This window comes from Coffea arabica, chromosome 7e (genome assembly GCF_036785885.1).
Source record: "Coffea arabica cultivar ET-39 chromosome 7e, Coffea Arabica ET-39 HiFi, whole genome shotgun sequence".
In the NCBI taxonomy this organism is placed as follows: Eukaryota; Viridiplantae; Streptophyta; class Magnoliopsida; order Gentianales; family Rubiaceae; genus Coffea; species Coffea arabica.
Window position 1 is genome coordinate 22443853 of NC_092323.1, and position 17629 is coordinate 22461481.

Genomic DNA, 17629 nt, shown 5'->3' on the forward strand with positions numbered 1-17629 from the left:
TGTATTGATGTCACAAGCTGCTATGCTTTTTATTCAAATAACACATTTATCAATTAAGCAGTTAACTAATTGGCAACATCCGGGTATATAAGGTACTCTATACTCTTTTTTCTTTTTTTTTTTTAAATGTAAGCAAAATGTTTCAAACTTAGAATCAAAATCTCTCACTTACACTTCTTTCTATCGTATCACACAACTCGTTCATCTTTCCTATAGTGCTTTATACTTCTATTTGTACCAGTGTGCAAATCATCCCAAATGCGTACATCTATAGACCAATTGTAAAAGCTCGAATGAGATTTTAAGTAATTGTGAGAATAATTGCATAGTGCAGTTAAAATATTCAAGATCATTTAACCTTTTTTAAGTAAGAGTACAAAATAAAGTATAAAAATGATTGGGCTTTATATAGTAGATAATCATTTACCATTGTCATTATTATTATTATCTATTGTTGTTATTGTTGTTGTTGTTATTACTATTGAAATCTAAAGCACTTAGTATAGTAAAAAGGGATAATTTCATTTTGCACCATCTAATTATATTCGAATTTTCACTTTAATCCCTAAACTTTAAAATGAAGAACCTTCTCTTCTCCTCAAACGATGAAGAATGCAGAGAGGATTCTAAAGCTGAAGAACGCACAGAGGAGAGAGGAAGGGAACGGTCAGAGGTGATACTATAGACAGAGAGGAAGGGAACGGTCAGGTAAGCAAAAGGAAGACAGTATAAACAGAACATTCAAAAACGTTTCAGAGAAAACCTTCTCTTCTCAAACCTTCTCTGCCGTATGCTTCGCCGCTGAATGTACGAGAGTTCCCTGGACTAGCAGTCTAGCAGCCTGCAGAAGAAGAAAGAAGAAAAAGCATATGTATTTGATAAAAAAATGATCACTGATCAGCACAAAACCCGTCGAAGTTGTTCCCTTAATCTATAACATATTAAATTTATCCCATTCAAATAAATTTTATCCCACTTTTATCCGTAAAGTGTAAAATCTTTTATACTATAATCCCTAAAGTAGGACAAACTTTATAATTCAAAAACTAAAGTGTCTTATTTTAAAATTTAGAGGCTAAAGTGAAAAACTGAAAATTGACGGATGTAAACCCAAATTAACGGGTTCAACTTTGACTCGGTCGCTGGTCAAACCCCCTCAGTCAATTACTTGACGCCGTCAGTAAAGCCGTCTTCTGTACTCTATACTGGTAGTCTGGAATCAGCCCATCAATGCTGAAGAATCCATCACTACCCTTTTTGAGTTTTTCAAACCAGGCCAACCGCCCCATTATTTACTATTAAACAAAACAAAGCATCCGACGACTTGTTCTTAATCTCATTCTTTTATCCATTTTTTATTTCTAATCAGCGACTAATCATCATTATATTGAACTAATTCCACAACTAAAAACAATAATCAGAATACTCAGTCTTCATTTTGCATAATTTCATTCCTTCTTCTCCTCTTCTCTTCTGATCTTTAGCTTTATTGGCCTACAAATAATGCTGCTGCCGCAGGCCACCGCTGCAGGTTTTGATTGATCGAAAGGTTTGGAAACCGAGAAAAGAGTTGGAATTTGGGATTCGGAGTTCGGAATTTTCAGCTATGGCGGCGAATTCGGGTAGTAATAGTAGTAGTAAGGAGACGGCTTTGAGGCTGAGAGCGGCAGCGGAGGCGGCCATAGAGTGTATAGGGTTGGGTTATGACATGGCGGTGGACCTTAGGTTGAAGTATTGCAAGAAGCTGCAGTCACGATTGATCGCCGTTGATGATGATCAGGTCAGAGATATTGCGGTTCCCGGTGGAATTTTGGTCCAGAATGTTCCTAAGTCGATCAAGTGTGATAAAGGAGAGCGATTACGGTTTGGCTCTGATGTTCTGTCTTTTCAGCAGGTATGCTGTTGTATTTATGTGAGTTGAATTTGTCCTTCAATCGGTGGAATTCTCTGAATTGTTACCGTAAGTTTGTATCAGTTATGTTCTTTTGTTGTTTTGTTCTTGTTTGAAGCTTCCGTTGTCTGAAAATTTTCAGTTTTGATTGTTACACATGCATATGTATTGATATAAGAGCCTGTGTTGGAAAAATATTATGCATTTTCAAGTAAGAAGCATTTTCAAGTAAGAAGGTTTTTTTGGTTCAGTTACATCCATTGAATGCGAACTTTGTAGAACACAGGGAATGAAAAGGGTGGAAAACTTAAGCATGTAGTTAGAGTCAGGAGTCTATATTGAGCAATAGTTCCTCAGTTAGAATAGAAAAGTGTCAACTGATTGATTCTTTTGGAGGTATGGCTGTCTATGGTTCAGCTGCAAAAAACTCTTGTTCAAGGAGTGAGGGCTGCCAGAGCTATAGGCAGAGTCCCGCTTTCTTTGCATTAGCTGTATTGTTCTCTTGGTGAAGTTCATGCGCCAAAACATTTTAGCATTTCTTTTCATAATTTCTTATTTTTCTGCAATTTTTATCCTTTTCACCTTCCAGATGTCAGAACAATTCAACCAAGATGTAGCTCTTAGTGGTAAAATCCCAACAGGACACTTCAATGCTGCCTTTGAATTTACGGGTTGCTGGCAGAAAGACGCTGCCTACACAAAAGCCCTTGCTTTTGATGGTGTCTTCATCACCCTCTACAGCATTGCATTAGAGAAATCCCAAGTAATGCTAAGCGATCATGTTAAACAAGCTGTCCCCTCGTCATGGGATCCGGCTGCATTGGCAAGGTGAGTAGACTGGTTGCTTGGAAGTCAGATTCTTTAATTATTTATTTTCTTTGCTTTCCATTCGGTATTTTCAATTTGGTCCTCAACATGTGATTTCCTCAAGGCTTTATAACTTTGGCTGCTTACTTATGCGGTCAAGTTTCTTTAACTTGTAGCTCTGTTTGTTGATTTTGGCTTATTTAGTAGGACAAACCATATTTAAATCTATTTGTTGATTTGTCATGATTATTAGAACCAGCCATCTTCTGTGGTAGTTTGTTGTGGTTCTTCATAAAGATGTTTTTTCACAGAGTCTTTTCTGGGATTCTGTTTTTGGTGTCCCAGCAATGACAATATTGCACTGTGACCAACCAAATTAGTTGAAACTTTGTCATTTATTTGTATACAGTCTCATCTTTTATGTCTTTGTACCTACTGTTGCATGTGTTTCACCACAAAACTACATGTTTCCAAATTTCAACTGTAACCAGACATTTGCAGCCTCCTTATATGTTTTTTTGTGTTTACGGGTTTATTTAGTTTTTCTGGTGGCACCCACAGAGAGAGTGACAGCACAACGTTTATATACAATTACAAGAAAATGTTATCTTAAAATTTGAGGAAATGTATTTTATTTCTTAAACCGTTTGTCCCCAGGATCCAGCAGCATATATTTCTTATTTGGTTATGTGTGCATATCTTTGCAGGCAGTAACCTGTGCATTTCCAGTTTGTTTCCATGTGCATAGCTTTGCAGGCAATAATCTTTATGTAAAGATGTTTAATCTAGAAGTTATCTGCTTCTACCTTTTGCATTACAAATCTTTTAATCATCCCATTATTCTGGTGTTTTAAACCTGGCTGAGTTATACGACTGTGCTGGGTTTGAAACTATAGACTAATGTTTTGAAATGGTTGTTTCAGTAAATTTAAGGTCCGTTGCAGCAGAGAGATTTAACTTAGTAAAGACTGTCATTCCACTGAAGATTGTGGACCTGCAGTTGTTGGTTACAGAATGCAAAACTTAGTTGGCACATCTTGGAGAATGTTCAACCATTGTTAATGAAAGGAGTTTAAGTATAGAGTTATGTTAGTTCAATCAAGTGCTACTTGATCCAGAGGATTTGAGCTTCAAAGTTCTTGCATTCAGTCCAAAGAGTGTAACAAAAAATGTGTGAAGCCAAAATTTATCTGACAGAGGATTTGAAAAGCAGATGCTTAATTCCTTACCATAATATCACCAGTAGGAATATATCTCACTTCCGCAACAGGAGGTTTTCCTGTGGAATGCTACAAGATGTCTACTTATAGTTCTCATGAGCTGTCATACTACTTAACTACTGTTGTTTATAGGTGTCATCACCTAGGCATGATAAAGATAATATACGATTCTAGTCCAACATCTACAAGTAGTTGATAACTTGTGTAGTTCTTTCTAGTTGTTGTTTAGTGCTATGGATGAATTTCTTTTGATTTTCTTTGTTTTCCAATGTTTGGAAATATGTTCCTCAGATTTGCTTTTTCATTTTGTTTTTATAAATATATCTTTATGGATGAGCTGAGCAGCATCTGTGATTTTCACAGAGTCAAACTTTACCTCATAAAATTGGAATCAGTTTAAGGTTATGTCCAGTCTGTGCTAACTTGGAGAAACTTAGGTTTATCGAGAAATACGGAACCCATGTGATTGTTGGTGTGAAGATGGGGGGAAAGGATGTCGTGTATGTAAATCAGCAATACTCATCACCACTTCAGCCTGCTGACATTCAGAAAAAATTGAAGGATGTTGCAGACAAGAGGTTTACTGATGCAAGTAGACCTTCAAGCACCCACAATGATAAAGTTTATATCAGGGAAATGGTGAGTTCTAAAGCTTATTGTCCTGTAAGGCACATCTTTCAGTGTGCCTTTCTAGGTTTTCTAAACTGTATCTATCCATGTATGTAGGTGAGATCTGATGCTTATTGACCAGCTGATATTGGGTTTGTCAATAAACATCTTGTTACTGGATGTGCAATTGTTTGTCCAGACAACGTCTGTGTTCAGCATGAGATATTATCCAGCATGTAGCTCTTGGCAGTTCTTAATACAGACACACTAAAGGAAAGTCACAAACCTAAGAATAGACAAACTTAGCAATGGAGTTACACTATATTGCGTCCGCACACGAAGACTTGCCTTGGGAATAGGGAAATGACCTCGCTTGTAGATAAGGACTCAAGACTCTAGAGTCTCTCTTGCATTTCATTGCTGAGTATTGAGAATGGTGCTGTGATTCCTTTTTAAGATAGTAATGTTGTTAGTGTTTGGGAATGGAAAGATGCTGTCATCAAAATGTGGGGGAGCATAGAGAGAGTTAAGCTTTAATCCTGATCTAAGAGCCAGCAATGTTTCATACGATTAAAGCTCAAGCATCTAAATCCATTTTCAGTTCTTGAATGGTATAGGTAGCAGCATAATGCAGAACTCATCTGATTATGGTCAAAATTACTGTGACAAAATTGCATTTATGTTTCTCCATTCCTAATAAGTGCATACTTGATTCTTTCATGTCAGTCCTGATGATTTACTATTTGTTCTTTCTTTCATCATCCCTGTCATGGCATCAACATCCAGTCATGTGTCAGTAGGTGTTCACTATTGTGGGCTTTGAATTCTTAAGCACGTCTCTTTTCTAATTTCTATTTCAGCTGGATGGCAATGACAGTGGTCAGACCTTCATGGATACCACTACAGGGAGCATTTATTCCCAGAATGAGGTACTTATGCTCTATATATCTTGCTGAATAAAAATTCTCATGTAAGAGCGGCATTTTGATTCCTCGTAACAAATATTTTTAGTACTATATCTTCAAATTAGAATCATGGAATACTATTTCTGCTTTGTTCCCTTGATTTTCTGGGCTAGTAATGTGATACCTGAACTATTAAAGATAGAAAACAATCTATGGTTTTTGTTAACATTTGTTTAGGCATTTATTCGGTAATGTCAAGGGGAGAATAATAGTGTAAGTCCTTTTCAAGCTGAAGATTAAGCAAACTAAAAGCATATCTTATATCTCCTTAAGCACCAATGGATGGGAAAAAATACATGGTAAAAGTTCCAGAAAAAATAATTTCAATATGCTGCTTCAAAATTGTCGGATATGAAAGTATTGCAATGAGAGAGAATGAGGAAGTAGCTCAATCAATATTCTGGTGTCACCGCTGAATGTAGAAATTGTGAAATATGAGAATTTGTCCTATATATTTTGTTGAAATGCGACAATTTCTTGCAAGTGCTTCCAAACAGTAAAACTCATCTGAGTCAGCAGAATCTAAGCTAGTTTCGGGTGGAAGAAGGGCAACATAGGCATAAAAATCAAAGACATAGGCTGTGCAGAGGCCTTTGTCTCTAACTGAACTGCAGTGACGTAGCTTCTTATGCTGCAGCCGATACCATCCTAGCTTCCCATTCTTTTCTACTGCTAGTCTGATTTTAAGGATAGCGGGTAAGCAGGAAATCCCGTAGATCTGATCTGAGATCTTGCCGCGTTAAGCAAGCTAATTAGAAGGCCCTTTGCTATCAATAAGAAGGAGATTCAATCTTCAAGTACTATTTTTAATATTGACTTTAGAACTGCTTTTATTTTCCCAAAGTAATTTAAAAAGTACCACTTGAATAATATTCAGACATATCTCTTGATTTTTTGTAGCTGATGACAAGGAGGTTCAAAATTTGGCCCTTAAAGTATTGTATTGTGTCCTAACTTGGCATAGTCTTTTTGATGACTTACCTATTGAGATGTCAATTGCATTAAGCACCATGGAATTGAACTTTTTCATTTTCCTTCTTATGCCTGACTTAGAATAGGTGAATCTAAAGTGGAAGTTGATAAGACCACCTTCAAGCCTGTTAAAAGAACAGGGCAAGAGGAAATCCTTCTTTTATGGTGCAGGAAAATTTATTTTTATTCTTCAAAATACTACTCATTTACAAAGTCTCATGGAGGAGCCTTCTTTATGCAAGGAATACATCAAACAGGAACCAATTGTCCCAATAACAAAGTTGCAACAGCTGAGAAAATGTCTACGCTAAAGTTTCATTCAGTAAGCTCCAAGTTCCTGCCATACAGCCACAGTACACCTAATTTCCTTCACAATATGATTAGTAGCAAATACTACAGATGGAATACAATTTCTGAACACAGTACCATTCCTTGACCTCCAAATACCATGCAAAATAGCAGCAAGAGACAGTTTCTTTCCTTATCATACAAATGATTTGCGGTCAAAGTGATGGCTTAACCAGGACAATCCAAAAGGCCAAGCCTCGACGAATCTATAAATAAAGAACAGTCCAAGTATTCTATGCCACACTGCAGCAAAACATGTAAAGATTGTACCATTTGTGGAGTTAATGCCTGAACAATGTATTACACAATCCTCAGCTTCATCATTCCCAGCTTCTCAGTCTGTCAGCAGTAGATAATCTTCATTTGCATAACAACCGAAAGAAGAAAGCATGCCTAGCACAACCTTTTTGTTTAAATGCCCTTAGGAGGTGGATTCTGCTAAAATTGAAAATTTATTTGTTTCTTCCTTGTGTTATGTGTTTAGTACATAGCAGACAGCAATCTAACATGCTGAGCTGAGTAGTGTGAACTTTTGAATATATGGGGCATAAAAGTTTTGGATGTAATAAAGGTCAATGGAAATCAAGATAGCAAATTGACATCAAACGTGAGTTTCAGAATTAATCACCCTGCAGTAAAATTTAAATAAATTGTCTTACCTGGTTTAGATAGAAACTAAAATGCTGAATGGCCTGATTTTCTCTTTATTGTCTCCCAAAACAAGCAAGAGATAAGTGTTTTCAACTAATAACAAGTTATTGTTTTCAGCGTGATTAAAATTAAATCAAAACAGCTGTGCTCTAAAAAATGCAAATAAATTAGGATGAATAAATATTCCAGTCTTTGATTACAGATATTTTGTGTTTTTCTAGACCATGGCTTTGAATTTGCTCTTCAAGCATATACCATATTACTTGTATTGACATCAATTTCATGATTATATCACTTTGAACAATTTGGATAAAATTCCGAAATTAAGGCTAAAGACCTGTTATATATTGTATAAACCAACTGGAAATTCTGTATTCTTTCTTTTTAGTAGCAAACAAAACATTAAACACTCAAGTTGAAGGTGATGATATTTGGAAGCAAAGAGATCGATGAACTTGATGGGTTTATTCATTTCTAAAGCAGGATATTACATTCTTCTGTAGAAGGAGGGGTGGGAGCAGTAGCAGGAACTTGTCCCATAGTAAGTGGTGTCAAAGTGTCCAGCTTGAACCTGATGTGATTTTGATGTCCTTCATACCAATCTCATCATTGCTGAGTGGAATTGATGGAAGTGGATTTTTGAGCCATGCTATCAACCTTTACCTACGCTGTAAGCTCTGTCTTCAACCATATTACGCAAACTCTGTGGAATACTATTTTTTAATTATTTTGGTGGTAACTTAATTGCTTTGGCCCATTTTAGTTGTTCTGAGTAGAATTGACATCCATTACCAAGTGGCTGACTCGGTTATTTATTAGTTTATTGTGAATGATATGCCTATGCATTCATGAAAGTGCACTGTAGCTCTGACTTAGTGTTTTTTGTTACAATAGAATTGAGAGGTTCCAAAGTAAGGATCATCCTTTCCGGAGACAGACAGATGTGTTTGTTTTACATTTCATAACATGTTTTGTACCATTTCTACATACCATGATATCTTTGGAAAATCAATGAGCTCTGTGGGTATGTAAAATCTCATCAAATCAACATTTGTTTACTTGTCTTCGCTTCTTGGTATATCCAATAAATTGGAATGATAAAGCCATTCTTTTTCACTAGACAAAGTATATCTCCTGAGTTGTGCTATCCTGAAAAGAAATCCGGCAATAATGTGTTGTGAAGCTAATGGAAGTTGCTTTCTAGAGCTTAATTATTGGGTCTCCATCGAATCTTTCCCCTTTAGAAAATCTCACAATGGTGCTCTCGAGTCTGTGGGATAACTAATTTGAGTTGTATAATAGCCTACTGTTAGGCAATCTGCGCTTGTACATCTATCATGCTAGGATTTGTTCATTGTTAAAGACAGTTTTTGAGGATTGGCATATTAGATGGGTTTGGGGATTGGTACATGTAGCCTGCACTTGTCTTATACAATGAGACAAGCTTTGAAGATTGGCATGTTACATAGGTTGACAGTAGTCATTCAATCATCGGTTTTATGTCATGTAATTTTGGCTTTTCTTTCACCCATTACTTGACAGACTTCCAATCAGTTTTCCAAGCTAGTGGACCAGATTAGTTAGTGGGATTACTCAGATAAATAAATTCATTCATTTTTGTCCGCTCTTTTGGTGAATTTAAATGTACAAATGCCAAGTTGTTGGCCATCACGGCTGCAATCAATCTGGAGATGGTGCAAGAATCTCTATAGTTGGAATGTCTTTTTATCCACGTATTTAACATCTTAGACGTTTAATTTCCTAGTTTTAGTTGTATTTGCTGAGGTGGTTATCTACGATTCTGATATTGTAAACCAACTTCAGTATCAAACTCTCCATTTCAAACTGGTTCCAGTATGTTGATGCTATGAGCTATTGAAATTTGTTTGGGGGTAATGCTGCTCACCACTTGGATATGGATATCGTTGTTGTACTTGTTTCTACTATGTAGTTGTCGATTTGGAAACTTTTTGAGAGCATTTGGAACCATTCCAGCATGACTTGAATCACATATTCACGCATTATGCTTCTCACTTGACTCCCTCACACTGTCATATCATCTTAGGGTCCACTGTGGGAGAGCCTAGAAATCTTTCAACTTCTTTGACAAGTGACCTACTCTTGGTATCGCTTTACTCTGGGAAAGGTTGAGAATACATAGATTAGCAAATTGAGTAAAAGGTGTGGCCTTACTGAGGAAGAAGTGAATGCTATCTGTACTTGCTGCCATTGACAACATTTCTCCTATTCCAAGCCAGGTGTTTAGGGCAAGCTAGACAGGAATTTGTGATGCAGTCAAAAAAGAGCTCGCGGAATCTAAAGTTGAAGACTTTTCACGATTTTTCTCCAGCTTCATTGAGGCATCCCTGGACCATTAACTGTTTATTTGGCAGTTGGAATACGTAAATTAAGAGTCCTTGTTTAAGTGTCAACACAGTAGGAACTATATCCTCTTGAGTTTTACTGCTTTCTAGAATTTTAGGTCTTAAGGGTATTTTAGCCTTTTTAGTGTTCACACAAAATTTTCAGTAATTGAGTTGTTGAGTGTTACGAGGTTATTTTGATTGTATTAGAATCTAACTGGAGTTGGTGTTGTAGAAAAGTCCCAGGAAACTTCTTCAACTAATTTTGCTTGTGAATAGGAATTGGGATTATGAATATGATTCTGTTTTTAGGGTAGCTTATAGCTTATAGGTACTCTTGTTACAGCTTATATTACATGTAGATTGATCAATGATCAAGAAAGAATTGAGTCTTTTGTTTAGTCATTAATTTTCTTCTTCCTCATCATACCCTAAATCCTCTTCTTCTCCACTTTCCCCCCTACTGTTCACTGGTAGCGGTCACAGCCCCAATATCTTCTCATTCCTCTGCTGTGCTAGTAGGCAAGTTTTTCCTGTCTTCTCCTCCATCAAGTGGTCTTTTCTAAGTTTCATAATCAGAAGTACTTGATTCTCTGATTTAAAGTCAATTTAACTGTCATCTTAAAGACTTATTCCTCATTTATGGAGAGAAATGTAATAACATCATTAGGTGCTCTCTCTCTCTGATTGATTGAATATTTGGTGCCCTTCACTATTTGAACTATCACATCCTGGGACCTCACTCCATAAACCCTCCTCATTCTTGTGCTAGTGTGAGAACTTTCAGTGTTACCCTCCCTATTATATCCATAATTTGACCATAAATACACAAGATGTATATAGTCACAGTTCCTAGGGACTTGCGTCTTACTGGTCAATCTATTTACTCAACTAATTATAAGTTTCTCAGAGAATTTTTCGATAATATTTTGGAATCAAGCCTGTTTTTTGAATGTCGAACCTCACTTTTTTGTTGTTATTTTTACTGCCTTTCATATATTATTTTGTGCAAGAATGTTTTGCTTTTGCTAATTTGTTTGACATTAGGCCTATAATTATAGTTGCCAGAAGGACAAGAGGTTTGCATATATCATGGAAAATGAAGTGGGATATGTTCCATAATCTGTGATAAATGTAAATGAAAAGCATAACTTTAAGATTTAATTCAATTCCTAGCAGCCATTCTGTGGATACTAGATTTAGAAAACTAAGAAGAAACTTCTAAGGAAAAGAATCAGAAAGAACAACATGCACATTTGACTCAAAAGTTGTAAAGAAAGTAAACTGTATTTACTTTTAAACTTTGACCAAAATCAGGAAGGTTCTTTAAATGTTTAACTGTCTGGTCCACTTGCTACTAAATGATTTTACCATATGCCATGTGGTTCCATCTTATAACTATTAATCCATTACTCAGAAACTAGAAGTCGTCATTGGTTAAGTGAAGTACATACATTATGTAACACAACCTCTCAGAGAAAAATTACTCTAATAAAAATTCTGGACTTCTGTATGTGTCCTCACTCGAAGCAGAAATTTTTGAAGAGTTCTATGAACTTCTTAGTTCTCTTAGAGGATCATGTCATGATATTTAGGCAGGGGATTTAGCAGCAAATTTTTTGTCAGCAATACTTTTCCTCTGTTTGATTGAATGCCTACACATGCTATACAAAATATCACAGCTTATTGTATCTATAGTTGGGATATAAGAGCTCTTCCGTTAGGAAACAGTTTCATTAGCTTGAACATTTGTGATAGTACTAGCTTGTATTGCAGCTTGGTCTACATAGAGTTCCAGTGTCATGATTATTTACAATCATCTATCCAAGGTTATGTAGCTGCCATTGTCCTCTTTTTCACCTTTTAAATATCAAAGCCAAGTTTTCTGATTCCTCTATGTGCGTATGGTCAACATTCTTATCTCCATCTTTCAGCGTGTTGCCTTAGACTCTTTCCAGGTTCCTTATTGGTGAACATTTTCTTAGTCGCATCATCTTTATTTAGTACCAGATGTGAAACTTGGATTGAGAGTTAGAGAAACCATTTTATTTTACTGCTATTACCATGTATGATGTTACCTCACTCATAAATGAGCCAATAAGTGAAACACTAAATAGATGCAGAGAAAATTTTGCTGAACTGCTTCTGCAGATCACTGTTATGTAACAACTCCGAGGGTGGATAGATGGTCCACATGGTTGGACAAAGGATGAGCTTGATATGAGCAAGCAACAACTTGAATGAAGTATAATTTAATTATGCAAAAGCCATGTTAGGCATATTTACTAGAATTGGAACTGTCAAATTACGATATTCTCCTAGCATTGTGGGCTTAACTTTAGAAAGATGAAAGAAAAAGCATAAGTTGAAATTAAACATATAAATTTTTTTTGTAAGCAAAATTAAACATATAAATTTGATAATTGGCAATTTCACTTTCTGAGTTGATGAGCTTGGCATGTATTCGACATTAATATGTGGTCCACACTAGTGAGCAGTATGAGATGCTTTAAAGATCTCATCTCATTGTGCCTTCATTAATGTGTTTAACTATGTTACAGCAATCATAATATATAAATGGTATTTTTCTTCAACCTGGAAATATTAATCTCAAGTCTTGGGGATGCAGATAAACCACCAATTGAAGAACTATATCAGTTTTTGGAGTTTCAACTTCCTCGGCAATGGGCACCAGTATTTGGTGAACTTCCCCTAGGTCCTGACAGAAAGCAGCAGAGCGGTGCATCTTTGCAGTTCAGCTTAATGGGTCCAAAGCTATATGTTAATACAAACCCGGTAACAGTCTCATAAAATCGAGTGCGCTTAAACTTTTTGTTGGCATCTTTGCATTGACAAAGGACTTTAAACAGTTATCTGTTTCAGTTCCTTAACCTTGAAACAAGTATTTCAGCAGGTTTCATAGTTGTGATGTTTAGAATTCCTGTAATCTGCCTTTTGAAACTCTGATCTGGTAGTAAATCCTGCAGAAAATAATGATTTTTCTGAATCGCTTGTTTGTTCAAATTAGGACTCTAGTTTAGACTTATCAGAATATATATATATATATGTATATATATCATAAGCTTTGCATTTATATGGACCTAAGGGAATGAACTAGTAAATAAAGGGAAAGGAAAGAATGAGAAAGAGCACATAGAGTTGGTTGAATGAGGGTTGGGAAGTAGTGCTACATAGTAAGGGTTGGTGGGAAGGAGCTGAGAAGTGCTATATAGCAAGAGTTAGTGGAAAGGAGTTTTGAAGTGGTCTGACATACCTAGAGATATTAAGTATTTCACTGATGGTGATGTTGAAGCGAATAACATGTCTTGCTTTATCTAAAGTAGTGACCTCAAACTTGAAATCTGTTATGAAGGTCAGTCTGCTGGCTGCAGCTACTTCATTAGTGACTTCAACTTGATGTATCTGAAACTTTTGGTTTTGATACTTTATTTTCTTTTTCTTAGTTTTGCTTAAGGGTAGAAAGGTGTAGGATTCCTGATTGTGTCTTGAAATAATCTATGTTTCACAGAAGTTCTCTCTAGTATTATTTTCTACTGGGTGGGTTTGTTTTAGTTCCTTTATGCTTGCCACACAATGACAGGTATTTAGCACAAGTGTTTCCCAAAATAGTTGAGAAACAGTATTCTTCTTGCAGCAAAATGTAAATGGAAGTACTTATAACATGCAATTGGAGGTATTGAGCACATTTATTTCCCACATAAACTGAGAAACAATATCCTTCTGGAACCAGTGTATTTGGAAATGTTTATTTAATACAACAGGATGTACTTAGTGCAATTTCCACATAAGTTGATAAACTATGCATCTTTAAATCTTTTCTCTTCACCAGATTACCTGGACTTTCTTTGTGGGCCTTTTTATCATGTGCCTGTTGCTAATATGTTGTATTGGTGGAGGTTTAAGAGTTCAATAAATGAACCATGTGAGTGTGATACTTCTGACCCTACATATCAAGGCAGTGATACTTCTGACCCTACATATTAAGGCATACAAATTGTGGCTGGCTGAATTCGCTTGTCCCTTTTTTTGTTCTTATGGATAATCACTTGGTTTCGCATGTTTATTACAAGTATTGTCAAAAGATAAGTGAGATTAACGCATCAAATAATGATTTTACTTTCACCTTGATTGCTTTCTTGACTTGCCTTCCTAACGTAATTTTAGATGGATTTCATCTGATTTCTCCAGTTCTCTGAGATAGCCATGCTGCTTTAGCACAACTTTGAGTGTAATGCTGCCCTTCTCACCATAAATCTTAGTGAAAAAAGAAAGGTTGTCAATAGGAAAGTCTTTGGATGACAAATATGCTCTCTTTAACGGGTCCATTTATTGTGTCTAGTCTTTTTGCAACTCAGATATGTTGAATAATTGTTTAATGATGTGATTATTTATTTAGTTGGTGCAATTACTTTTAATAGGTTGATGTGGGCAATAAGCCTGTGACCGGACTTCGACTGTATTTAGAAGGGAAAAGAAGCGATTGCCTAGCAATTCATTTGCAGCACCTTTCCTCTTTACCCCAGAGCTTTCAGCTTCAGAATAATTCAAATCACAATGCAGGTAACTCGTATGACCACAGGTATTATGAGAAAGTCCAGTGGAAGAGCTTCTCACACGTATGCAGTGCTCCTGTTGAATCTGATGAGGACCTTGCCATTGTTACTGGTGCTGAATTTGAAGTCAAAGAATCTGGTATGAAAAATGTTCTTTTTCTGCGCCTTCATTTTTCAAAGGTCATTGGCGCCATGGTTGTCAAGAAACCTGAGTGGGATGGTTCCACAGTGCTGGGCCAAAAGTCTGGAATTATCTCAACATTGATTAGCACTCGCTTTTCAACTAGTCAGAAACCTCCACCAAATCCATCTGATGTAAACATCAACTCAGCACTGTATCCTGAAGGCCCCCCAATGCCAGCACAAACCCGTAAACTTTTGAGATATGTTGACACAAAGGAAATGACAAGAGGACCACAGGATCCACCTGGATACTGGGTTGTTTCTGGAGCGAGGCTTGTGGTTGATAATGGCAAGATATCTCTTCGTGTGAAGTACTCTCTTCTGGCTGCCATCTTGCCGGATGAAGAGGAGCCATTTCATGGATAATTTTGTGGACCAAACAGCTGAAGCAGTAATATTGCGAGGCAAAAGAGGGATGTCATTTCATGATTGAAGTCACAGATTTTTCTTATATTTAGCGAGGAGTTTTTGAGAGTTCTTGTATGGTTTGAATGGTATCAGGCAAATTGCTGCACTTCTTGTGTTCTAGCATAAAATTATGTACATAATTCTTGATGTTGGAAGAATTTAACTGAAACAGTTACTTGTTTGGAAATAGGAAATGGAGAACAGGTAAATATGCATCTTATTATAGGATGAAAATACTTGATTACGCAGTTTTCCTGTCCCCATGTAATTTCATATTGCCCGAAAAAGGGAGGAGAGGAGGGCGGGAATTCTCATTCAGTGGAGTTCCAAATCTTGTATCTTGTTTCCTACAATCTTGAGATCACTGAATCATCTCCTTGCATAATATGGAAAATCCACAGGTCGGGTCTTTCTAGAAATCTGAAGAACAAATATTAGTTTTTTCTTTTTCAGTTGTCATAATTTCTACTAATAAAACTGGATGTGCAAGCTTCTAATGTATAAATAAATATGTGGCTAATTATTCTTCCAGCTCTTGCTAGGTTTAATAAAATCAGAGTCAACCGTGAACTAAAATTTTGGGAAGTATTTGCTAGACTTTATTTATTCACGGACACAAGTTCAAGAGAATGTTTTTATAGCAACAGAGGAAACAAAAAAACAGGGCCAAATGCATAAGCAAATTTTGGAGTGTGTTTTTCACACCGATGGTAAGACAGAGTATGCTGTATCAAAGAAAGCCAAAAGTGCGACACTGGTGATAAGATGGTGTCTTTGTAGTTTTGGAGATCAAAAGTTAAAACCACCAGTTAATTTGGAAAAAATGGTGAAGAGATGGCAAAATCGATAAAATCAGGAGAAGAGTGAAGTGGAGGAAGCTTTGTTTCTTTGTAAAATTGATACAAGTCATATAAGGGGAAATAAACGGGCAATGAATTACTAAACTGCGAAGAAATCGGGGTAAATTATTAGGCTAGGTAATGAAATAGTGAGTTTTTGGTAATTGAAAATGCCTTGAAGAATAATGAATATGGAAGAGAGATAAAGATGCTTGTTCCAAATGGTTGAATAACTTGATGATTGCCATATATACAAAAGTAATTCCCTCAAAAATATATGTGAGAGTGGATGGAATGTCTACATTGGACGTATGAGTGACAATTGTGTCAGAGCTTTTTTATTCGAGTAATAAAAAGGGATAATTTCAGAAACCTCCCTTGAGGTTTTTGACAATTTCACTCGGCTCTCCTCGAGTTTAAAAAATTACACTTACCTCCCTTGGCATAGTAAAATACCAATAATGCCCTCCACTTGATAGACAATTTTAAATTTAAGGCAATAAATTTACAAAACCCAAAAAAAATCTATTTTTCTGTCTCTTATCTATTTTCGCTCCTCTCTTTTCTAATTAATATAACCTCTTTTGTTATTTTCAATTTTGTGGATATTAGCAAATTGAAATTACAAAATCAACAGAAAGAGCAAATTATGTGTCAAATTAAGAGGAAACAAAGAGACTCGCAGTGATATAAAAATAAATAATGAAATTGATGAAATTAGAAGAACTAAAGATGTAGAATTTGTCATATTTTGTTTGTTGTCAAGAAAATCTTTTATAAAATGTCAATAATTACATAAGAATTTCTTTCATTGGATTAGAAATTTTTTATTACGATTTTATTATGGAGATAGAATTTATTCTCTACTTTTGAGATATTAATATTTTTAAAGCCATAGGAGGGTTATAATGGTAGTTCTAGGTCAAACTAACTTGTATTGAAAAGGTATTTGAGCATTGACATTTGATTTTGGGGTACAACTGGTTGTCAATGGGGTTTGTGTGTGTATTTTTTTTTCTTTTTTTTTTTTTGCGTGACAAGTTTTGATACTGTACATGCAATTTGGAATTTTTTAGATGGCTATTTGGTTTTAAAACTTATGTTTGAATGATTATTGGGGATTAGACTTGTTGATTTATGCAAAGTATGAAAAAAAATGATTGAGTATACTATATTTTTCTTTCTTAGTTTTGTACAAAAGGGCAATTTAGGATGTTTGTTAGAAAATCTATCTTGTTGAGCCTACATTGTTACTGAACATTAAAAGTAGGGGAGGTATATGTAATTTTTAGAACCTGAGGGGAGCTCTCTATATTTGTTAAAAACCTCAAGGGAGGTTTTTGAATTATCCGCAATAAAAATGGCATTCAACATATATTTTAAAAATGGGAGCAAGCTCATATAAAATTGATAGTGTACATTGAAATGGTAGATATCATTGAATAAAATTCAAATGCAAATATAAGTGGTATTAGCTTATGGGGTAGGGATGCTAGGAATATAAATTATTTACTGTTATAAATTTGGTAGAAACGATGACTACATGAAGAATAAAGGTATCGATCAAGCAATGCACCCTAAGTCATTCGTACAACTCTACACCATAGAAAAATTTGAAAGTTTGTTTCGATGTTATTCTATAATTTCATAGGATTGCTAAAAGTTTAAAGGAGAAGAAACTTATTAAAGTTTCTGTTTCAGAAGTATTTGTGGTTGAATTTAGTTTTTCTAATTCTGAAGCTAACCCTCGGGTATTAGATGCCAAAAATGCATCTCATATTTATGTGAACATGCAAGGA

The 17629-nt window shown here is 35.6% G+C and overlaps 1 protein-coding gene across 2 annotated transcripts; it reads left to right on the forward strand.

Annotated features, from left to right (window-relative positions):
• The first annotated feature begins 1200 nt into the window (after nt 1-1200).
• On the forward strand, nt 1201-15239 carry LOC113701981 (MACPF domain-containing protein At4g24290). 2 transcript variants are annotated; one of them, XM_027222906.2, is made up of 7 exons: nt 1201-1894; nt 2481-2719; nt 4356-4557; nt 5388-5456; nt 7944-8133; nt 12456-12622; nt 14266-15239. In XM_027222906.2, exons 1-7 carry the CDS (start codon nt 1607-1609, stop codon nt 14947-14949), a joined length of 1839 nt encoding a protein of 612 aa, XP_027078707.2. In that variant the 5' UTR covers nt 1201-1606; the 3' UTR covers nt 14950-15239. The 2 variants fall into 2 exon arrangements, with proteins under 2 accessions (XP_027078707.2, XP_027078708.2); XM_027222907.2 differs by having other exon boundaries at nt 7947-8133.
• Nucleotides 15240-17629: the final 2390 nt, after the last annotated feature.